This window comes from Ovis aries, chromosome 2 (assembly GCF_016772045.2).
Source record: "Ovis aries strain OAR_USU_Benz2616 breed Rambouillet chromosome 2, ARS-UI_Ramb_v3.0, whole genome shotgun sequence".
In the NCBI taxonomy this organism is placed as follows: domain Eukaryota; kingdom Metazoa; phylum Chordata; class Mammalia; order Artiodactyla; family Bovidae; genus Ovis; species Ovis aries.
This window is the reverse complement of record NC_056055.1, coordinates 194135568-194160009: the sequence shown is the minus strand read 5'-3', so window position 1 is coordinate 194160009 and position 24442 is coordinate 194135568. Positions and strand designations below refer to the sequence as shown.

The 24442-nt window shown below is 40.7% G+C and overlaps 1 protein-coding gene across 1 annotated transcript; it reads left to right on the top strand.

The window, feature by feature from the left end:
• The first annotated feature begins 864 nt into the window (after positions 1–864).
• On the top strand, positions 865–16490 carry CAVIN2 (caveolae associated protein 2). Its single transcript, XM_004004777.6, has 2 exons — positions 865–1493; positions 14099–16490. Exons 1-2 carry the CDS (start codon positions 1011–1013, stop codon positions 14891–14893), a joined length of 1278 nt encoding a protein of 425 aa, XP_004004826.2. The 5' UTR covers positions 865–1010; the 3' UTR covers positions 14894–16490.
• Positions 16491–24442: the final 7952 nt, after the last annotated feature.

Here is a 24442-nt window from a genome sequence, read left to right as displayed (position 1 = left end):
GAAACTCCAACTCAACCTGCCTGAGAGTCGTACTTCTGGGCATGTATCAATAAATGCCTTGCAGAGGTGGGCATTTGAGAAAACCTCTCCACCCTCATTCAAAATTAGTTACAATAAATCAGCATGGTAGGTTCTTAAATAGACCACACCTTTTTTATTTGGCTTTTCCTGTTTCAATTTTACTTCTCATAAGAAACTGTTTAAAGTAGTTATTCAAAAAGTTCCCATCTATATTACAGGATAACTGTCCATAACAGGATTGGATGTTTTAACATCCCTGAATTTCAGTCTCTTTCATTTTATCTTGCATCTCCAATTGCAAGAGGAAGAACTGGGCTGTTCTTGTCTTAATCAGTTACTTCTATCCCTTTGAAAATTAAAAACCAACACTACGGGCTTGACTGCAAGTACCCTTTAAATTTGGCCTCTTTCCGTGGACACCAGGCATTCTGAAGCCCATCAGTCTGTTCCAGGGCAAAGGCAAACAATACTTTCCATTACAATAACTTGTATCCAGGAGAAAAAAAAAAAAAACAGGCACTCTGCAGCATACGTAGCATAGCTGCCAGAGAAAAGTTTACTAGCTTTAGCCAATTGGAGGCTGTGGCCCTGGGCCAAATTAGCATGTTTTTCTCCGCCTCTAGATGAAGTCAGGAGTGAAATATGACATTGAACTTATTCTTAAAAAGGAAGAGGCACAGGAAAGAAAAGCTAAACCTGCAGGAAAGTGCCCTGTGCCAAGGAGAACGCGATTAGGAAGCTGTGTACATGCCTCTGAACCCTGAGTGGTTCTCAGTTCTGTATCCTTCGCCTCCCACTGGGTGGAGTAGGTCTTTTAAGAGCAGCTGGAATGCGGTTCCCCTCATCAGTGTAGCCAGTTGTTGACTGTCTGAACCTCTGCCAGTCCTAGAGAGCGGTGCTCCGAGCTCAAACCCGAGGGCGAGCTGGTCCTTCTCACCACCAGTCCTTCTCACCGGGGCCAGAGGAAAGTGCCCACCTGTGCAGGAGCCATGGGGGAGGACGCTGCACAAGCTGAAAAGTTCCAGCACCCAGGTCCCAACATGCGGCAGGAGAAGCCGGCCAGCTCCAGTCCGGTGCCGTCCTCCACGCCGAGCCCCAGCCTGCATCTGGGGAGCCCGGAGGAAGCCATCCGGGACAACTCGCAGGTGAACGCTGTCACGGTGCTCACGCTCCTGGACAAACTGGTGAACATGCTAGACTCCGTGCAGGAGAACCAGCATAAGATGGAGCAGCGGCAGATCAGCCTGGAGGGCTCGGTGAAGGGTATCCAGAACGACCTCACCAAGCTCTCCAAGTACCAGGCCTCCACCAGCAACACGGTGAGCAAGCTGCTGGAGAAGTCGCGCAAGGTTAGCGCGCACACGCGTGCCGTCAAGGAGCGCATGGAGAGGCAGAGCGCACAGGTGAAGCGTCTGGAAAACAACCACGCCCAGCTCCTCCGGCGCAACCACTTCAAAGTGCTCATCTTCCAGGTCAGTGCCCCTGCTCTCCTCCCACCCAGCTGGGCCTCCTCAGCATCCAAGATCTCAGTCCGCCTGGCTCTCCCAGCCATTTGTACATCTGTCCTGCCTGTCAGAGATCACACTCACACACAAGGCATTGTCCTCTCTGCCTATGAAATCTGCACACGGGGGTGGGAATTTCCCGGATAACTGCAGCCTAAACCCAAGGCCGGTGCTTCATGAGTTAGCAGGGTGGAGTCATTTGTCAAGAGCAAGTGGATGCACTCCGTACAGGCTGGGAAGGTGAGCAGGTGCAGGCATCCTAGTCAAATTCATGTGTCTCTCTGCATTGTGAACGTGGGGCTCTGACTGCAGCTGTTAGTTGGACAGGGCAAATTAATTCAGCGGCTGTTTATTAACTCTGTGTGGAAATGAGGGAGTCGTGTAAGTTGTTTTTTTTTTTAAGCAACAAGTCAAATTTATAACTTTTTAAAGCATCCCTTTGTCCAAAGGTCACCAGTGTTTGGGGAACTAAGTATTGATGACTGATTCCATTAGAAATGAACTAGCCTCTTCCTATTAAGACTTTTGGACAAAATAATCTTGTTGCACTCTTTTCTAGCAAATGATGCACTAAAACTATAGAGCATAACTCTACACACATGCTAGATATGCTTGTCATTACTCAGAGAGACCATAACTGTAAAGTAAAATAGTTACAAAGAATATTTTCTTCTTCAAATGGTTGCCTTGGAATAAAAAGGCCACTTAATTTTTTTAATGCCTCAATAATGCAATTAATGTAGCAAAAGGCTATTTGGGGACAGGGAGGTTGCGTGGGGCTGTTGTTCCGCCAAGTAGTGGGCATTTGTCAATCCAAGGGCAGCCCTGCCTAATGCTGGAAGCTCTTCCGCCCGGTGGAACCCAGCCAGTGCAGAGCCCAGGAAGCAACTGCCATCCCTGCCCCAGGGCTGTCTAGTTGTGACCATGTGAATAGGAGAGGATTTCAAAGCCATGGAGGGGCGAGGCTATAACCAACTGTTTGATTGTGAAAGGCACACAAGAAGAGCCTTCATCTCTCCAAAGAGATTTAGAAACTGGAATTTAAACCGAGGGAGCCTTCTTTTTCTAAATGAATCTGCTCTGCCAAGTCAGAACCTAAGCCCCCTTCCTCCATAAAAGGAAAGAAAGACTCATCTCGCTGCTTTTTTGTCCTCCCCCAACTACACTTGAGGTTATAAAGCTTCAGGCAGCTGATGTCCTCCTATACCTTGCAGGCTTTTGCGGTCCGGAAATTTTTTAGCTTTTAATGCAAATGAAATAGCTTTTCATGCACCAGATGAACTGAAGAGAGATATGGTAACTGCCTTTCCCAAGTCATACAAGATCCCTATATTATTAGCCTGAAAGATATTATAAATCTCAACTCTCAAGGCATTTCTAAATTAAATACTGATCTCCAAACAAAACCAAACATGTACAGACCTGTTTAAATCTGAATCATCAAAGGAAATTTCCCTCCTTCCAGTATGAATCAGAGAGATTATCTCTTGTCCTATCCCTCAGTGAAGGAGGAAAAACAAGACATTATTTATCTAGTAGAGGAAATCACAATATGCTGGGATCAGTTTTTGTTTTGTTTTGCCACGGATGTTCTGTGGGTGCTGGAGGGAGGGATGGGGGAAGATAAGTAACTAAAAATTTCAAGGGAACTGTAAATATAACATTTGAAAAAAAAAAAAAAAACAACTATTGGAAACTTAAAAACATGTCCTGCTGGCGAAGCCCTGCCATGGTCTTTTTGTCACAGTGGATTGATAGGTGTAAAATTGCCACCAGAAATTATAGGATTTCTCCATGGAGTGAGGATGAGGTGAAATAGGCTCAAGACCATTGTAGAGGCTACAAGAATCCAAAGCAGTGTGTTCAGCTCCATTCAGAGCCTCTTAGCAGACAGCCCCCAAACATTCTTTTTTAAATTTTACTTTGTTTTACTTTACAATGCTGTATTGGTTTTGCCGTACATCAACATGAATCTGCCAAGGGTGTACATGAGTTCCCAATCCTGAACCCCCCTCCCACCTCCCTCCCCATACCATCTCTCTGGGTCATCGCAGTGCACCAGCCCCAAGCATCCTGTATCCTGCATCGAACCTAGACTGGCAATTCATTTCTTGCATGATATTACACACGTTTCAATGCCATTCTCCCAAATCATCCCACCCTCTCCCTCTCCCACAGAGTCCAAAAGTCAGTTCTATACATCTGTGTCTCTTTTGCTGTCTCACATACAGGGTTATCGTTACCATCTTTTTAAATTCCATGTATATGTGTTAATATACTGTATTGGTGTTTTTCTTTCTGGCTTATTTCACTCTGTATAATCCGATCCAGTTTCATCCACCTCATTAGAACTGATTCAAATGTATTCTTTTTAATGGCTGAGTAATACTCCATTATGTATATGTACCACAGCTCATAAAAGCAAAAATAAACAAATGGGATCTAATTAAAATTAAAAGCTTCTGCACAACAAAGGAAACTATAAGCAAGGCGAAAAGACAGCCTTCAGAATGGGAGGAAATAATAGCAAATGAAGCAACTGACAAACAACTAATCTCAAAAATACACAAGCAACTTATGCAGCTCAATTCCAGAAAAATAAACGACCCAATCAAAAAATGGGCCAAAGAACTAAATAGACATCTCTCCAAAGAAAATATACAGATGGCTAACAAACACATGAAAAGATGCTCAACATCACTCATTATCAGAAAAATGCAAATCAAGACCACAATGAGGTACCATTTCACACCAGTCAGAATGGCTGCAATCCAAAAGTCTACAAGCAATAAATGCTGGAGAGGGTGTGGAGAAAAGGGAACCCTCTTACACTGTTGGTGGGAATGCAAACTAGTACAGCCACTATGGAGAACAGTGTGGAGATTCCTTAAAAAACTGGAAATAGAACTGCCTTATGACCCAGCAATCCCACTGCTGGGCATACACACCGAGGAAACCAGAATTGAAAGAGACACGTGTACCCCAATGTTCATTGCAACACTGTTTATAATAGCCAGGACATGGAAACAACCTAGATGTCCATCAGCAGATGAATGGATAAGAAAGCCGTGGTACATATACACAAGGAGTATTACACAGCCATTAAAAAGAGTACATTTGAATCAGTTCTAATGAGGTGGATGAAACTGGAACCTATTATACAGAATGAAGCAAGCCAGAAAGCAAAACACCAGTACAGTATACTAACGCATATATATGGAATTTAGAAAGATGGTAATGATAACCCTGTATGCAAGACAGCAAAAGAGACACAGAAGTATAGAACAGTCTTTTGGACTCTGTGGGAGAGGGCGAGGGTGGGATGATTTGGGAGAATGGCATTGAAACATGTATAATATCATCTATGAAATGAATTGCCAGTCCAGGTTTGATGCATGATACTGGATGCTTGGGGCTGGTGCACTGAGACAACCCAGAGGGATGGTACAGGGAAGGAGGAGGGTTCAGGATGGGAAACTCCACAGTGTTTACCTGTGGCAGATTCATGTTGATGTGTGGCAAAACCAGTATTGTAAAGTAATTAACCTCCAATTAAAATAAATAAACTTATTTTAAAAAAATAAATTAAAAAATAATTTAAAAATAAAATTGACTGAAGTTACTAGAAAAAAAATAAAGTAGGGGGTTTAGAGTAGTAAATTATTATATATATTTCATTATGCCAATGAATATAAGTTGTGTTATAGAGTGGTCCAGTAAAGGGGTTGAAAAAAGATACACAGACACTGTTTCAAATCCTAGTTTCACTGCTGGTCAATTATGTGCTCTTATGCACATTTTCTGGAGAAGGCAATGGCACCCCACTCCAGTACTCTTGCCTGGAAAATCCATGGACGGAGGAGCTTGGTAGGCTGCAGTCCATGGGGTCGCGAAGAGTTGGACACGACTGAGTGACTTCACTTTGACTTTACACTTTCATGCATTGGAGAAGGAAATGGCAACCCACTCCAGTATTTTTGCCTAGAGAATCCCAGGGATGGGGGAGCCTGGTGGGCTGCTGTCTATGGGGTCGCACAGAGTTAGACACGACTAAAGCGACTTAGCAGCAGCAGCAGCAGCACGCACATTTTCTAGCTTTTCCCTCATCTGTACATCTTATTAATATTTGAATATATTAATAAGAGCAAAATATCTTGAGCACTTAATAAGCCCTGCAGAATCTGCTAAGCATCTTTCTGTCATTTATCTCAGTTGCCCCAATTTACAGATGAGGATGCTGAGATTCAGAGATGCTTACATCTTGTCTGAAGTTATTTAGTAAGCAGTGATGAAGCTGGAATTTAACCTCATGTTTAATTGATTCCAAAATATGTGTTCTTAAATATTAATGTTTCTTCCCACATCTCTTTCTCATAGGGTGAAAAATAAGTGGATTAACATATTCAAAATGGTTAGTGACTGTCATGGTGTAAGAGCTCAAAGAATAGAAGCTCTTCCTGGGTGGATCTGAAATACATTTTCATGGAGAGGTGGCTATACTTGTGCTGGTTAGAAATATGGCTTTTTAGTAAGAAACTGATCCCACCCTACCTAGGATCTGCAAACAGCTATGCTTTTGCTTTTTTATGTGCTATTTATTAAAAGCTACACACACACACACACACACACACACACACACACACACACACACACATTCATTTACTCACTCCCACTCCTTGCCATACATTGTATAACAACTGCCTTGGTGAAATCAGTCAAAAGAAAGCAAAATCCTTGAAGAGCACAGGCCTCTGCCCAGAGGGCCTACTCTAAATACACCCTTCTAGTAGCCACATAGTCTTCACTGTGCTGGGGCATAGGGTAGATACTTTCTAGACCTGAAGAGTGAGGAGGGCAGAGACTGTACCAGGCTCCACTTCAGGTCTTGAAGTTGTTTATCACTTTTGGTCTACTTGACCCGTATGCTAGACTTTCCCTTATTAAATCCATTGCTTTTCTGGTTTCAGACAAAAAAAAATTAATATAAAAGTAAGAGTGAGGGAAGAAAATCTGTCATCAGTCTTGTAGTGTTTAGAAGATTATGTTTCCAGTTTGTGAAGTCCTGTTATGTTGTCTAACATCTGTTGGTAACTTTTGGTTGGTTGGTTTGTTGATCTACTAGATACTTATATATTAGCATTTTTTTTTTAATTCTGAAGTTTTTCCGATTTAAAAAGTCATTTAAGTCTGTGCTGAACTTACAACATTGTTGTAGCTGTTAAGCCTCTCATGCGTTAGCAAGTACTTCAAATTATAACCAGTAGAATCTAAAACTGGAGAAAATTCATCTCCTTTTGAGCAATAAAATAAACTGTAAAATCCCTGTTAAATTTAGCAGCTTCCCTTTTTATATTTTTTAAAAATAATAGGTTAAGATCTATGTTTGAATTCAAAATACTGTGACAGAAGCCGATATAAATGAAATAAGACTCACTGGGGTTGCTGATCATAAAGTAAATGCTAAAGACTAATAAGGCTAATACTTTGCTTGTAAGTGCCTAGGTATCTTTTACTAAAAATAAAATCTGTACAGAAAATCAGTGAATTTACAGGTAAGAGGAAGTTTTCTCTGTTGATTGAAGAGACTAGAATTTCACGGTAACTGGCCCTGAGGGTGTGATACTCACTTAAGGCCTCTTAAGGTTCTAGTAATGATTATTTGAAAAAGCAGTCTGGGAATGATTTCAAATCCAGGGAACAAAATGAGAGTACTCATGAACAGTTTACACTTTCATCCACATAAAATTGTGAAATTGGGTGAAAAGAGTAAAAGTTAGATATTTACTATGAGTATATTCATGGAGAACCAAGCCTATAAATGTGTTCAAATATTCATCATTTGGGTTCCTTTGATAAGAACAGAATTATAGAAAGGTGCTAAAATTATAACATCTTCAGACTATTTTAATTGACTTTTTTATAGACTATACTTCATCCAAAGCCACTGTTCTGAAAGCCATTAATTTAGTACAGACTCAGAAGAAATGAGCATATAGGTAATCAAAGCCACATTTATATGACAACTCACGATGTTTATATCACATTGATTAATATTCCAATAAGAGGATTTTGGTCTTGATATGCTAATTATCCAGTGACCTTTAGTTGAAGAGATAAACAAAACACTAGTTTTTATGTTATAATTTATACTTACTGAATGCCAGCATTGTCTCAGGCATTTTAAACAAATAACTGATTATTGTTAGTATTTCTTCAAAAAAATCATTACTTCTCTCATATATTAAAAGTCTATAGATTCTCAGGTGCAAGGCTTCCAAGTAAATGTTGCCCCCTCTGTTGTTTTGTAATCTGTATCTGTTTGAACAAATAATAAATGTTCTCCAATGCAACTCAAGTCCTACAGTTTTGATTCTTGAATGAAAAAGAAAAAAAAAGTTTGGCATTTGTACCTGTGAGATCACTTTTGCAATCTGTGAACAAGTTTTTTATGAGATTTAAGTTAATATCACAGAATCAAGTATTTTAGAGCTAGAAAGTGAGGTCACTCAGTCATGTCCAACACTTTGCAACCCTATGGACTGTAGCCCACCAGACTTCTCTATACATGGAATTTTCTAGGCAAGAGTACTGCAGTGGGTTGCCATTTCCTTCTCCAGGGGATTTTCCCAACCCAGGGATCGAACCCAGGTCTCCCACATTGTGGGCAGACGCTTGACCATCTGAGCCACCAGCACCTCAATAATCATTTAGTTTGACCTCATTTTATATCAAAGGAGCAGAGGCCCTCAGAAACAAAGTCACTAGCAAGGTTTCATTTGATTAATAATATAAATTATAATTGAATTATGAAATGAGTGAAAACAAACACTATAATCTCACTATGGCAAAGTTCATGTTTACTGGGTTTTCTACAAGAGCTTTTAAATAATTCAGTGTGGTTTGTTTTTGGTTTTTTGGGTTTTTGTGTACAACAAAAAACACCTAACCAGTGTGATCTTAAAAAAGAATTGAACCCTTGATAACACTGAAAAATAATGAAACTTTTAAATCCTCAAGAATGTGAAAGACTGCTCAGGGATTATAACTAATGCATTTTATTCTTATGACTTGCTGATTCCACTGACAGCTGCCTTAGGGGTGCACTTCTAATCAATGGCTTTATCCACTTGGCAATCTATACCTCCAGAAACACAAATCGGAGAAAACCATCAATGTGTAAAAGAGACCTATAAATCAGAATGTCAGGTGGGCATAGTTCCATTTTAATAACTAGTATTTAGAGATTATTGGATAAAACATTCCATGGACACAAATTGATGGTCCTCATATCCCTCCAGGATGCCACCACATCCCTGTGGGAATGTAACCACCTTTGTTGTTTCCTAACAATGAAAAAGATGTTAGTGACAGGAGAGCAAACTGCCTGTTCAAGCTTTTAAATGACTTACTGTAGGCTTCCTTTTCTAACACTAGTCATAGAATCTTCTCTTTTAATGTTGTGTGTCTATTTTTTATGTGCAAAGAGACTTTGCTTCCATGAGCATCAGTGCAAGAAATGCCCAGCATGTTTTCCAGGTTCTCTGTGTTGATATCTACATACAAGATGGAGACTATTAGTTAACAAGAATTAATATGAACAGCAAACAAGAGAAACTGCAAGGAAAAATACCGCTTCTCAAGAGTTCTTTTCACTCCTTTTCTCTTTTGCGGTATAAGCATGAAAACATATTCAAATAATATAAATATTCATATATGTTAGAAGTGTACTGAATGATGGCCCATTCCAGCATGCCTGTCTGGAGAATTCCATAGACGGAGGAACCTGGTGGGCTACAGTCCATGGCGTCACAAAGAGTCGAACACAACTGTGCGACTAACACTTTTCACTTTAGCAAAGGTCCTGTAAAAGGTCAGAACCAGGAGCAGCTGATCAGTGGGGCTACATACCTTTTTGCAAAAAAATCTGCAAGGCAAACAGTCAACTGCTACTGGGGGCCTCTACTAGGAAGAACTACCCATGGAAGCCACACAACCCATAAGGGATTCTTAATGCCATGTTCAGAAGTCACAAACCCTAAGTGAATATATAGGTAACTAGCATAGTTAATGGAGAAGGAAATGGCAACCCACTCCAGTGTTCTTGCCTGGAGAATCCCAGGGACAGCAGAGCCCGGTGGGCTGCCGTCTATGGGGTCGTACAGAGTCGGACACGACTAAAGTGACTTAGCAGCAGCAGCAGCATAGTTAAACATTGACAGAATTGAGGATGATATTTGATCCTCTCCCTTGAAAGAGCCATCAATCTTAGAATACATAAGAGAACATAGATTAAAAACATTACAGCAGGAGTCTGAAGGCAGAAGTATCACCTCACCCATAGGCAGGTGAAATATCACGTGTTCCCATGAGGTATGTATGTTAGGAACTAAACAAGGACAGGTGAGCAGGTAAGACTGGACACCTGGGGAACAATGCAGTTACAGAGGAGCCACTGTCTGTAGTTCAAGCTGAATTTCCACCACTCTAACAGTTACTTGATAGTCAAATGCATCTATGTATTTTATTAAAGAATAGAGATTTTGAAGAGTGTTAGCATTCTTCAGCTTCTAAACAAACATTATGGAAGTGTAAGACCTAATATACTTAGATGTTCACAAATTCCTGTGTGAAAGGAAAGGACTGACCTTCAGAACAGAACTAGAAGTCATAAAATAAACACTGTCCAGTAGATGTAACACAAAATACCACTTGAGTAATTAAGATGACTGCAGAAGCATAGCAGTTGGCCAAGAAGACATATCTCACTTGTTTTCAGTTGCATAAGGACACATCCAACTCATTCTGGATTATGTCTGTATCTGCTAGGTTTTCTTTCATAGTTGGCGTCAAAGAGTTTTTGTATAATTTTCCCCAGCATTGTATGAAAGAATTCAATTGGGTTTCCCACCTTCCCTCAACTGCCCTCATGCATGCAGTGTGATCTACCAACAGATGACTTCTGATTCGCCTGATAATGGACTTTTCCCAAACTGTCCTCAAAGGACGCAAAATAAGTGAGACAAAAGTCTCAACAGTTAACTGTGCTTTTTTGACCATAAAATTTATACTGTATTAAAAATGAAATATTATTAGTTTAAGTCTTTTAGAAGTACAATTAATTTGTCCATCTTTTACAGAGGTTGAAGAAAGGGAAGTTATCAGAGAAATATTTTGATTATCCTGAGATTATACTACACAAAATGTACTTCTTATCTAGTAACCAAGGCTTATTTTACAGTTTTCCACCTGACTTTCTGCCTTCTTCACTAAGGACTTTCATAATTGTGTCCAACTCTTTGTGAACCCCATGGACTGTAGCCTACCAGGTTCCACCATTCATGGGATTTTCCAGGCAAGAGTACTGGAGTGGGGTGCCATTTCCTTCTCCAGGAGATCTTCCCAACCCAGGGACTGAACCTGGGTCTCTGGTAGGCATTGTAGGCAGACACTTTACCGTGTGAGCCACCAGGGAATATCATACGGTATTAAAAATTAAATATTATGTTTAAGTCTTTTAGAAGTACAATTAATTTGTCCATCTTTTATGGAGGTTGAAGAAAGGGAAGTTATTAGAGAAATCTTTTGATTATCCTGAGATTATACTACATAAAATGTACTTCTTATCTAGTAACCAAGGCTTATTTTTACAGTTTTCCACCTGACTTTCTGCCTTCTTCACTAAGGACTTTTAATAACATTTCACTGAGCTCTTGGTTTCTTCCTTTCCTGCAAGTAACTCCTGTCAAACCTTCCCAACCCTCTTGTCAAATCCCAGAAGTAATTTTGTTTCTGGACTAAGTATCAGAGTCCTAGTTATTTCTGTAGTCTGCTACTCATCCACTGAGAATAAAATCCTTCCTTAAAAATGAAAACCATCGAGCCCCTTAGGCCTGGTTCTTCTCTTTTCCCAGTGGCAGCAGCAGTCAACAAACGTCCTTCCAGACACAGAGCTAAGTCCATTGTTTCATAGTGTCCGACAGAGGGGCAAGCTCCACCCCAGCCATCCTCGTGCACTCTTAGGAAGCCTCCTCACCCAACACACACTCATTCAACAGATAGCTGCTAGCTGTCAGGCACTACTCCAGTCACTGAGGCATAACAGTGAACAAGAGACAAAAATTCCCACCCTCTCGGGGAATACACATCAACGAGAAAGAGACAAATTGAGACTTGTAACATGGCAGAGTTGCTCTCTGTAAAGGTCCATGTTATAAATGACTCATGGGAATCCCGAGCACCTTTCAGTTTTTTACTTTATTATACTGTGTTTCTGACACATTCTGTGATATTCAAAATGGGAGAGTGTGGGGAAAGCTCTGGGGAACAGAGTTTGTGATTTCTTCATTCTACTGAGGAGTCTCTTCAACCAGATGCCCCACTTTCTGCTCTACCCAAAACTTTGTTTCTAACCAACGCGTGGAAGGGACTCTGTTATGAGTATGTGTGTGTAAAGTGGAGACACGGGACTGTATCTTTTCAGAGAGTAATGAAATTATACTACTTGGTGGTTAATAAGGAGAGGGGTTTTTTATTTTCTCTAGATTAAAACATAGTTCGCTTAGTCTTTGTAGGGAGAAGTTAAAGGTATACGCCCATAGAACATACCTGTGATCATAACCCCAGTTTTATTGACTTTTCAGTCAATCAAAATTGCCAAATGGGAAGGAAAGCTCTTACCATTAACAAACTGGCTCAGAGGGCAAATTGTCTGCCTGCAATGCAGGAGACCTGCGTTCGATCCCTGAGTCAGGAAGATTCCCTGGAGAAGGAAATGGCAACCCACTCCAGTATTCTTGCCTGGAGAATCCCATGGACAGAGGAGCCTGGTGGGCTACAGTCCACAGGGTTGCAAAGAGTCGGACACAACTGAGCGACTTCACTTTTACTTTGCAAGAAGTTTAGCTCCCACATAGACTTATAAATTCACTAAACCAGTTATTTTTCAAACTGAAAGTGTACTGGACAGTCCACAATATAATCAGGTAACACTGAGACTCGGCTTGCAAACCCGGCTGGCAGTGGGCTCTGGAGCCTGGCCCACCTCGGCATTCTTGCAGAACCCCTCACACACTTGGGAATGCAGCCTGAAAGCTGCTAATCTACGTCAAATCCTCTTGCTCACATTTGAAAGAAACTGAGACCCAAGGAGATTAAGTTATTTGCTGAAGGCCTCCCAGCCACTGTACAGTAGAGAAAGGATTGAGACTCAGGCCTCCTGTCGCAAGTTCTGCCCACAGTGCCATTTCTCCCAGTGACAATGTGAAGGCACCTTGCTGGCTGGCTCTCATTGTCCTATATTTAAAGAAAACTATAAAAATCAAAGGGCTTCCTCTGCTGTATGACCCAAGGCTGTCTGAAATCTCTTTGCTTTGCAATGCTGGAAAACCATCTCCCTTGCACTTTGGAGGCAAGTTTTCAGGCTCTGCTCCCTGCGACCTAATGAGAGGCAGATCCTTGTACACCTAGAAGCTGGAAAAAGAGGTGTGCTGGGAATAAGGGGAGGGGAACAGATTCCTGAGTTTCTCTGTTCACTCTAGGTAGGGGCTGAAGTATTCTTGCCCAAGGAAGTCCTACTTAACAGACAGGCTTGATAAGCTATACCTGGCAGCATGTGTCCCCCCAATGACTCCAGAAATGGCCATAGTATATCACCTCTCCTTATAATGCTGACAAAAGATGTTCTAAACCACAGAGCTTCATGAGTTGGGTCCCCAGTAAGGCTGTACCTTCCTTCCTTGACTCCAAATTTATGTCATTAGAAAAATTATGCCTGCTTAGTTGCTTCAGTTGTGTCTGACCTTGCAACACTATGGACTGTAGCCCGCCAGGCTCCTCTGTCCTTGGGATTCTCCAGGCAAGAACACTGGAGTGGGTTGCCTTGCCGTCCTCCAGGGGATCTTCCCCACCCAGGGATCGAACCCACATTTCTTATGTCTCCTGCATCAGCAAGCTGATTCCTTACCTCTAGTGCCATCTGGGAAGCCCCATTAGAAAAATTAGTGTGCATTTTAAAACAGATACGAAGGTTGACTATACCTTTTCTTTTGACTTCTAATTGGGGATAGAACCTGGTGTCTAAAACAAATGTCGGTGTCTAACACAAATGTCGGTGTCTAACATTTGAGGAAAAGATAGGGGCAGTGGCAAGAACTGGGAAGTCCTCACTTTTATCTTCTAATTTGACCTCCAGGCTGTTTTGCAGTGGGTTTTGGCAGGAATAGAGCCTGAGGGTAGGAGAGAGGCCCTTCTGAGTTCACAGTAACTTACTTTAGCTCCTTTATCTAGGCAGCTTCCTGGTCTATCTGCACCACAGCCCACTTCCCTCCCTGCCTGTCACTGATAGAGCCCTTGCCAGATGCCCTCATAATATTCCCAACAGGCAACCCTTGGCCTTACCCAGCCTGAGGCCAAATGACTTGATCAGTTTAGAATGAACCTTCATATTCCAGAAAGCTAAAGCCGCAGACATTGGGTTTCTGTCATGCCAAAAACACATAACACAGAAATTACAGCAGTTCAGGACTATTTGTGACATGTTATTAACATGAAATCTACACTGCCCGTCTTTTCAGGAAGAAAATGAGATCCCTGCCAGTGTGTTTGTGAAAGAGCCAGTTCCCAGCCCAGGGGAAGGGAAGGAGGGGGAGCACGCTGATGAAAACAAGTCCCTGGAGGAAACTCTGCACACAGTGGACCTCTCGTCCGATGATGAATTACCCCATGACGAGGAGGCCCTGGAAGACAGCGCAGAAGAGAAGATGGAAGAGAGCAGGGCAGAGAGAATAAAAAGATCCAGTCTCCGGAAAGTAGATAGCCTCAAAAAGGCATTTTCTCGCCAGAACATTGAGAAGAAGATGAACAAGCTGGGGACAAAGATCGTATCTGTAGAGAGGAGAGAGAAGATTAAGAAATCTCTCACTTCCAATCACCAGAAAATATCCTCAGGGAAAAGCTCCCCCTTCAAGGTCTCTCCTCTCACTTTTGGGCGAAAGAAAATCCGAGAGGGAGAAAGCCCAGCAGAGAATGAGACCAAATCAGAAGACATGCCCAGCAGTGAGATGGCCAATGACTACGAGGAGAACTCGTTTGCAGAGGGTCTTTCCGAAGCGTCCCTCACCAGTGCCCTGGTGGAAGGGAAGAGCACGGAGGGAGATGCTGGGACGGTGGCCTCAAGAGGGAGTGACTCAGCAATGGACAGCAACGTCGACTTGACTATTGTGGAAGATGAAGAAGAGGAGTCAGTGGTCCTGGAACAGGCACAGCAGGTGCGCTATGCAGGAGACTATGTGCTAGCCTCCCACGAGGCAGAGCGATCAGAGGAGGAGCCAGTGCAGCCAGCTGTGCTCCAGGTGGACCAGACTGCTTAAATGCACAGCCCTCTGTGAACCAGCTTGTGCTTTCAGCTAGGTGGGTGACCAGAGCCTAAAAGCAAACTCCTGCACATCTCCAGCACTCCCCTCTCACACCATGTTACTGTCTAGGCAGTCATCACTTGCTCCACAATAGGCACACACACCATGACCAAGATTTATTATGAAGGCAGCCTGTCAGGGTCTATGCTTCTAATGTACCCTTCACTTCCATTTCTGTAATCCTCAAGACTGCCCAGAAGAAGAAATGGAGTAGTCATAAAACACTGATCAATGCGGCTAAGTCAGAATCACCAGAGGCTATGTAAGACACTAATTATGAAATATGATTCATTTTTTTGTCATTTCATGAGCTTGCTGAACAGTGCATCAATAATATATTGAATTTCCGTAGAACTCTGTGAATCTATATTCTTCAAGTGTGTGATTATATAATATACATATGTATTTAAGCTAAAGAGATAACTATATTTCAGAAAGAAAACACTTTTCTTTCTGAAAAAAGTTAGAAGAGAAAGTTCAGTTAGATATTCACATAGTACAAACCAGTGCTTATTGAAAATGAGGGTGAAATGAAATTGAAACACATTCAGCTAATGAAGTAAGATATGTAGAAAAGCCAGAACTATTAGAAAAAACTAAAGAGAAGTTGGAAAATAGGGAAATAGGAAACAAAGAATGCCAAAGAGAATGAAGACAGAGAGAAAAAAGCATGTGCTCAGAAGTAAAATATTTACAATACTAGTTCAAGTATTTCACTCCTTATATAACAATACTAAAGAAACATATATATTGGAATAGTATATCGTCACAATATTTTTATTTTCTAATATTTTCAAATAATGTAAAAAACATTTTACTATGTTAAAGGTGCATTTTTCCTTCCTAAAAGACACTACAAGTACCTCTCTAAGGAAATTCAAAAGAATGTCTCTTTATCATTGGAATGAACATTAATCTTCAAACTTAATATATACTGCTTTTCTTAGGGAGTTGAATCATACTATTCTTTATTGTTTTCCAAATTTGAAATAATCCTTGCACTCCAAATGATGTAATGTAAGTTTATAAGCTGTTAGAATCAACAAGTTGGGAAGAGGAAGATTCTAGTTTTCCTTTTTTTGTACATAACAGTAATTTCATTCCAGGTCATATTTTATTTATATATTTTCACAGAATATTAACATGTTTCTTAACTTCTTAAAGTATGCTAGTGTTTATGTGTATGTGCACACTTACTCAGACAGGGTAGTTATTACTATTGCCTAACATTATACTAAAATATTGCTTTTTTAAAAATTACAGAATGGTAATGTTTTAAGAAGACTATTATAGTTTAAAGACAGTTATATCAGAGAGCAGATTTCCTACCTTAAGTATATACCACTCACTATTAGTAATCTTATAAATATAGATAATCTGAAACAGTGTTAACAAACTGTGCTTTGCCTTATAAAAGGAAGAGTATTAACAAATGTACTAATGGCATAACTGATACAGCTATGTCCTTATTTTGCAATAATGTACCCCATATGTTATATTGTTGAACTAACAATGACTGTTGAAGAAGGCTAAATAAAACAAAAAATAAAAAGCATACAACAATGTCAGTTTCTTGGTGGAACAATTTTAAAACAAGCAGAAAGAACTGATTATTAACCTCTCTGCAAAATGTAGGCCATAATGTTGGTTGTTTCAGTCTTGATTTCATCTATTAACTCTGCTTTCTTTTTTCCCTGATCTCATTTAGAAATCCAAGACTCATTCTTCAAGTTTAACTTTCTTGACATCACCTTGCCAGCTCTGGAGAGCATCTGAATTTATTGTAGCAGCTGATGAATTTGATAGTTCTATCTGCATTTTTATTATTTTGTACCAGCACTTATAATACCTCAAATAGCCCTGCAAACATGAATGTGTTGACTGTATGTCTTGAACTGTGCATTCAGTTTATTCACAGAGATACACCTTTGCTTTCTGCAATGCCATTCAGTTGGTTGAAGACTTAATTTCACTCAGGGTCCTAAACATGCCTGTTTAACCTTTACCAGTTGCTGTTACTTCTTGCAGCTGAGGAACTGGGAGATCCAGCGCTAATGCAATATTTACATTTCCTTTTCAAAAATGCTTATGTCACTTGTTCCTAGAAACTATCTGCATGTCAGTGAAAAACTGCAGTCAGGTATCTTTTTGGATTTGACTGACAGACATTTATTCTGTATTCCTCATTTGATGCATTAAAATCCTGATCAATAAAACAGAGAATCAGGAGAGATGAATGTTGGAAAATACATACTGTAGCGATTAGAGAGAGTGCCAATTGTGGGAATGAAAATTATTCTGTATTATTCTTGAATTATTTGCATACTGGTGGGGCTTCGAAGTCCCCAAATTAGTTATGTCTTCTTCACACCCATGCAATTACCCATTCCTAACATTGTGCCCAGAGCTCAAGAACTGGATTGGTTTCCCCCCAAGGATCGGTTATGTATTAATTAGCACTGAGATCCATATCTTAGAAATATAATTCAAGAATAAGAAGTGTCTATTACATGGATCCAGGCACTCTGTCTATCAGATCTAAGAGAAAACTAAATGCAAAAAGGCAAAATGATTGTCTGAGGAAGCCTTACAAATAGCTGAGAAAAGAAGAGAAGCTGAAGGCAAAGGAGAAAAGGAAAGATATACCCATTTGAATGCAGAGTTACAAAGAAAGGCAAGGAGAGATAAGAAAGCCTTCCTCAGTGATCAGTGCAAAGAAATAGAGGAAAACAATAGAATGGAAAAGACTAGAGATCTCCTCAAGAAAATTAGAGATACCAAGGGAACATTTCATGCAAAGATGTGCACAATAAAGAACAGAAATGGTATAGACCTAACAGAAGCAGAAGATATTAAGAAGAGGTGGCAAGAATACACAGAAGAACTAACTATACAAAAAAGATCTACTTGACCTAGATAACCACAATGATGTAATCGCTCACCTAAGGTCAGACATCCTGGAATGCAAAGTCAAGTGGGCTGTAGGAAAGCATCACTATGAACAAAGCTAGTGGAGGTGATGGAATTCCAGTTGAGCTGTTTCAAATCCTAAAAGATAATGCTGTCAAAGTGCTACACTCAATATGCCAACAAATGGAAAACTCAGCAGTGGCCACAGGATTGGAAAGGGTCAGTTTTCATTCCAATTCCAAAGAAAGGAAAAGCAAAAGAATGTTCAAACTACCACACAATTGCACTCATCTCACATGCTAGCAAAGTAGTACTCAAAATTCTCCAAGCCAGGCTTCAACAGTACATGAACCAAGAACTTCCAGATGTTCAAGCTAGATTTAGAAAAGGTAGAGGAACCAGAGATCAAATTGCCAACATCTGTTGGATCATTGAAAAAGCAAGAGAGTTCCAGAGAAACATCAACTTCTGCTTTATTGACTATGTCAAAGCTTTTGACTGTATAGATCACTATGAAAATTATTTAAGAGATGGAAATACCAGACCACCTTACCTACTTCCCGAGAAATCTGTATGCAGGTCAAGAAGCAACAGTTAGAACTGGACATGGAACAACAGACTGGTTCCAAATAGGAAAAGGAGTACGTCAAGGCTGTATACTGTCACCCTGTTTATTTAACTTATATGCAGAGAACATCATGCAAAATGCCAGGCTGGATGAAGCACAAGCTGGAATCAAGATTGCCGGGAGAAATATCAATAACCTCAGATATGCAGATGACACCACCCTTATGGCAAAAAGTGAAGAGGAACTGAAGAGCCTCTTGATGAAAGTGAAAGAGCAGAATGAAGAAGCTGGCTTAAAACTCAACATTCAAAAAACGAAGATAATGGCATCCAGTCTCATCACTTCATGGCAAGTAGATGGGGAAGCAATGGAAACAGTGAGAGACTTTATTTTCTTGGGCTCCAAAATCACTGCAGATGGTGACTGCAACCATGAAATTAAAAGACACATACACTTTGGAAGAAAGTGAAAGTCAAGTCGCTCAGTCGTGTCCAACTCTTTGCGACCCCATGGACTGTAGCCTACCAGGCTCCTCTGTCCATGGGCTTTTCCAGGCAATAGTACTGGAGTGGGTTGCCATTTCCTTCTCCAGGGGATCTTTCCAACCGAGGGACTGAACCCCGGTCTCCCGCATTGTAGACAGATGCTTTACCATCTGAGCCACCAGGGAAGCTATGACCAAATGACATATGGTCATTTAATATGACAGCATATTAAAAAGCAGAGACATTACTTTGCCAACAAAGGTCCATATAGTCAAAGCTATGGTTTTTCCAGTAGTCTTGTATGCATGTGAGAGTTGGACTATAAAGAAAGCTGAGCACCAAAGAACTGATGCTTTTGAACTGTGGTGTTGGAGAAGACTCTTGGGAGTCCCTTGGACTGCAAGGAGATCTAACCTGTCCATCCTAAAGGAAATCAGTCCTGAATATTCACTGGAAGGACTGGTGCTGAAGATGAAACTCCAATACTTTGGCTACCTGATTTGAAAAACTGACTCTTGGAAAAGACCCTGATGCTGGGAAAGACTGAAGGCAGGAGGAGAAGGGGACAACAGAGGATGAGATGGTTGGATGGAATCACCAATTTGATGGACATGAGCTTGAGCAAGCTCCGGGAGTTGGTGATGGACAGGGAAGGCTGATGTGCTGCAGTCCATGGGGTCGCAAAGAGTCAGACACGACTGAGCAACTGAACTGATACTGATCCTGATTACATGGATCACATCTCACAGAAATACAGCAAAGATGTCATTTTTCCATGAGATCTTATTTTTTAACTATATAGATGTATATTTCAACAGGAATATTTTCTCCTCTCCCTTTCCATTTTTGAATCTAGTATAGGGTTGCATTTCTTTTTCTAAATAAAAATAAAAGACTGGCACTAAGGCCAGTTCTATGCAAAATAAAGATTTTTTTTTTTTACATTTATTGTAAGATGAAAGCTCAAAATGTTTCTGCTCTGAGCGATGTTCATGCAGAACAAGGTTTGAGCCTCCTATATTTCAGTTTACTATCAGGAAACTAAAAGCTCCTTTGACATAGCCAAGCTGCTAGTGCAAGTAAAGGTTATAACAAATGTCATTTGGTACATTAGGACACTAATGCCCAGGTCCAGTTAATTCATGCTCAAAAGTTTGTTTATTGCCCTGCAGCCCAAGTCTAAGTGATTTTATGTTGGAGATTGGGAGTATGAGGAGTTGAGGTACAGGCAGCAATCATTATTAACAGTTCCATAGCAACCACAAGTCTTTTCCTAAAAACCAAGACTCTGACACTGCAAAACAAGTTTTAGATGAAATTGGCATTGGACCTTTGTATACTGCTTGATCTGGGTATCGAGATAGAGACTTCTGCAGCGAGGACCTCATTTCTAAAGGGAACAGGCAATAAGTCATATTATTAGAGATACATTCTTCTTATTTTTGTTTTAACCATTGCCTTATCCTATAGTATCTGAAACTCTAAAGTTACCTTTAACTCTGCACACAAACTACCCCAATTATGAAGCTATACCTTTAGCAAAACAGCTTGATATTCATAATGCTTCAAGACTTTCCACTGTAAATCAATTCAATATTTGTTGAGCAATATAGCCATTTGTTTTTCCTACTTGGTAAAATTCACAGTGCCCAAAGCATGAAGACACAAGCATAGGGGAGAGGCAACAAACTTTCTGACAGCTTACTTTACACCAGGCTGGGTTAGCCAATGGTCAAGTGTACTGAATACCTACCACATGCTAGACACAAGCACCGTCTCATTTAATTAAATGAATCCTATTTAAAAGGTATTGTTTTTACACCTGAGACTTTTGAAGTTAATCTACTACTCAAACTAGTGGGGAGAGTGAGGGAATTCCAGCATTCTTAACTACTGGACGTTCTCATTCATCATATTACAATTTAGCTGTTTTTTTCTTTTGAAGGCCACAGAGTTCAAAGACTTATCCAAGTTCATGTAACTATTGGGTGTGATAGTCTGTGCTCAACCCCAGTCTGAAATCCATGCTAAACTACCAAAACAGACTCCTAATTATATCACTTACCCAACTGTGCTTAATTATGAATCACTTTATAAGCTCTCTGATGGTATGGTATTAACTTCATTTTATCACCCCTTATACAGCACCACATACAGCTGCACTTCGTAAATGATTTTAATGATTGTCATACTAATGGTAAGAAAAAGCCGTTCATGATTCTCAGAGAGCCACACAGAGACTGTTATTCAGATATGCTGAGGCCACAGAGGGGCTCCTATGCTCCTTGGCATTGTTCATTGTCAGTGGCTGCAGGGTTCACTGTGGGGCACAGTTTAATAAGCGCAAGCTGTCAACAGAGATAGATACTGGAACTGGCTAATTCAAAGATGGGACAAGACGTCTGCCTTAAACTCTTCAAGTTAAAGGAGTCATATTCCTGTGTCGTGCTAGAGAAATCACACTTTATCCTGCCTGGACACATCCTCTCATAGGCTGAAATTATGGGCAAATGGCAAATCAGCATGGGGTGAGGGGAGTGTGGAGGTTTGGGAGTAGTATGAACCCTGATGATACAGAGACCAAGCCTCCGAAGATGATTGCTACAAAATCGTCCAGCTGTCTTCTCAGGGAAAATGGGAGCTACGTCAAGCAGATGCTGGTGCCTCCACTTCTGTGGGCAAGCAGTCAAAGAAAACCCTCCAGGCCAGCCCTCATTCTTCAGATATATGCTGCAGGCAGTGGCGTCTTCCCAGGGCTTTGGCCAATGGTCACAGACTCAGATGCCTGAAGGGCTCACACAGGAGTAACATGGCTTGAGGGGGTGTCAAAGCAGTTATAAGTGGGCTCTGACCTCTCTTATGGACAGCCTCATCATTCATCTGTCTGGAGGCAGAGCATTTGCTAATTCCCAGAAAGTGATGGAACAAGAGCCGCCCTGGATTTGCGGTAAGCTGGCACCCACCACCCAACTCCATTTGCCATGTGGGAAGTCAGGCCCAGCACTGCCAAAGCTTCCACTTCTGTTAAGAAGAGCCAAAATTCAGATTTCTTTTTTACATGAAAACCTCCTGGCTTTTTAAATTTCTGGCAATTAGTTTGAATCATCGTAAACACTGTTTGAGCCCATTGGAACTCTGTCTGCTGTCTGCATGTAGCCTTGGCAAGACCACCAGTTTCTGACTCCATATCTATAAGTGAGAACTCTTAGGTTCTCCTTCCTCTCCCTGAGGCACATACACAGGAATAGAGAGCTACTGACAGGATTGGATTTGCCTTGAGAAAAAACACAAAATTTTTCTTAGAGAAATAGAAAATGCAAAAATACCCTTGCCAGAACTTGTAAGAAAATTTCTCTTGCCACTAACTGCATCTGTGAAAAGACTGCTGTTAATGCTGTATAATCAGTGCCCTGAGGAGACAGTCACCAGTCACAGTGAGAGGTGGTTATGTTCTCTTATGGGAAAGCACCACTTCCTATTATTAGCATCACTACCTACATGTGGGTTACCTGCAGAGCCCCTGGGTATCAAAAGGATAGGTATCTGGGATAAACTGAGCATATACTGTGACTATCCCATTTTCATGTTCCAATAGAAAAATGTCTCCTCCTATCAATAACCTGGAGGTCCTACAGAAGACAAAAAGCAGGTCTGCACTCTGTTCTGCCATACATCATAGCCAAATGGCCAGCCAATATGCCAGTTCTTCAATTCTTTACTGTTAGTAATGAGGTACTAAAGGAAAACAACACAGCTCAATTTTCTGGATGCTAAATTGAAACTTCAGAGCTCAGAGTGGGGGGGGGGGGACCTGATAACCCATTTAGCACAAGGGGCAAGACGTCCTTTGTTAAGGAGAAACTTTATGCTTGCAACCACCTGAAGCTCTATGGATGCACATGGATTATCTATGTTCTCTAAGGTCCAGTGAGGGTTAACCAGATCCAGAACCCCAAGAACATGCAGAGAAAGGCAGTTTATTCTGGGGAATGTGCCCTTATTTGAAGAATCAAATTTCCTAGGGACTTTACATTAAAAATTTTACATTCTTTCATAATAAAAGGAAGTCGCCCAGCCACTTCCTTCTCAGAATGAATGAAGAAAAGCAGTATAAATGACAACCCACTACAGCATTCTTGCCTTGAGAATCCCGCAGATGGAGGAGCCTAATAGGCTACAGTCCATGGGGTGCAAAAAGTCGGAAACAACTGAGCGACTTTCACTTTCACTTTCACATTTAGCTTTATGGGATTGCCCCCAAAATTAACCAGAGAAATTGGATGCAATTCCATTGTCTCTTTAATTCTCTCTTTTTTTCCTTCTAGTATCACTTTTTTTATTGTCAGAGATTGAAAGATCTTTTCCAACTACCTTGTAAGCTAGACATCTCAGATATTAAATAAAAGCAGTTGGGCCTGAATTATCCAATAACCACAGGGAGTTTTTATCCGCAAGAAACATTTTCCCAATAAAAGTACCCATGTTATTAACATTTATTGGGCATCTATATGTGCTGGGTCTGAGGATAAGACTGATAAGAGAAGAGTCTTTCCCATCTAGGAACTTTCTATCTCCTGAGCAAGGGGAAGTGCTGGGAGCCCCCTACACAAAGAGTTTACAGAAGCAAAGCAAGAGGGAACAAATAATGTGCAAGAATAATTCAGCCTTAAGGAAATTGTTATTTGAGAAATTGTTACTCGAGATAGTTAATGGAGATCCTGTAGCTAGGCTGGAATTTCCAGAATGAAGATGAAAGGAATCTAAACAGTGGAAAGTACAGGTAAGCGACTAAGTACACAAGAGTAGAGATTTCTCTGCTCTGAAGTATGAAACAAAATGGTGGAAGGGAGACTCTGAATGGAAGAAAACCTAGAGTCTTTGAAACTCAACAACAACAGCAAGCACATTCATTTTATTAATAATTCACAAGTAAGCATGGAGCACACACCACACACCAAGACTTGTGGAGGTGCCGGGTTCACTGGTTCACTGCAGACCAACAGACATACCCTTCCCTCCTACAATCCCAATATGCCCTGGAAAAAACTACTTTTTAATCACTCTCTTGCCAAAAGTTATCAAACTGGTTTTATTTGGGGGCTTTGTTTTCTTTGTTGAATTTTAGGGAATTTTTCTCTCATGGAAACACATTGCTAATTTATGTTATATAATAGCTTTGCTACAATGAGACAGGAATGAATGAACAAAATATACAATAGAAATCAATGGGAAAATCTGACTTACTTTAGGTAAAGTAACTTTACATCCCACTTTGAAAGAGTATATATTCTCTTTGCAATAGAGGCGGGCTTTTTAAATAACACTTCCTAAGATACTTGATTTAATTAAACTTTACTTAATGAATTATTAAGTAGGGGGAAGTGGTCCATAATCCTAATGCCCAGAAATCCCTGCTGTACATGGTGGGTTCTCTGTTCATGGATCACAAGAATAAAATCATAGTGTCTCATCTGGAGGCTCTGAGGAAAATCTGCTTCTAAGCCCATTCTTGTTAGGTGAGTTCGGTTCCCTGCATTCAGC

Excerpts from the sequence above, each read along its gene's own strand:
- CAVIN2 (XM_004004777.6), top strand. The coding sequence starts at position 1,011 with ATGGGGGAGGACGCTGCACAAGCTGAAAAGTTCCAGCACCCAGGTCCC. Across the intron at positions 1,494-14,098 it reads TCAAAGTGCTCATCTTCCAG|GAAGAAAATGAGATCCCTGC; the intron begins GTCAGTGCCCCT and ends CCGTCTTTTCAG.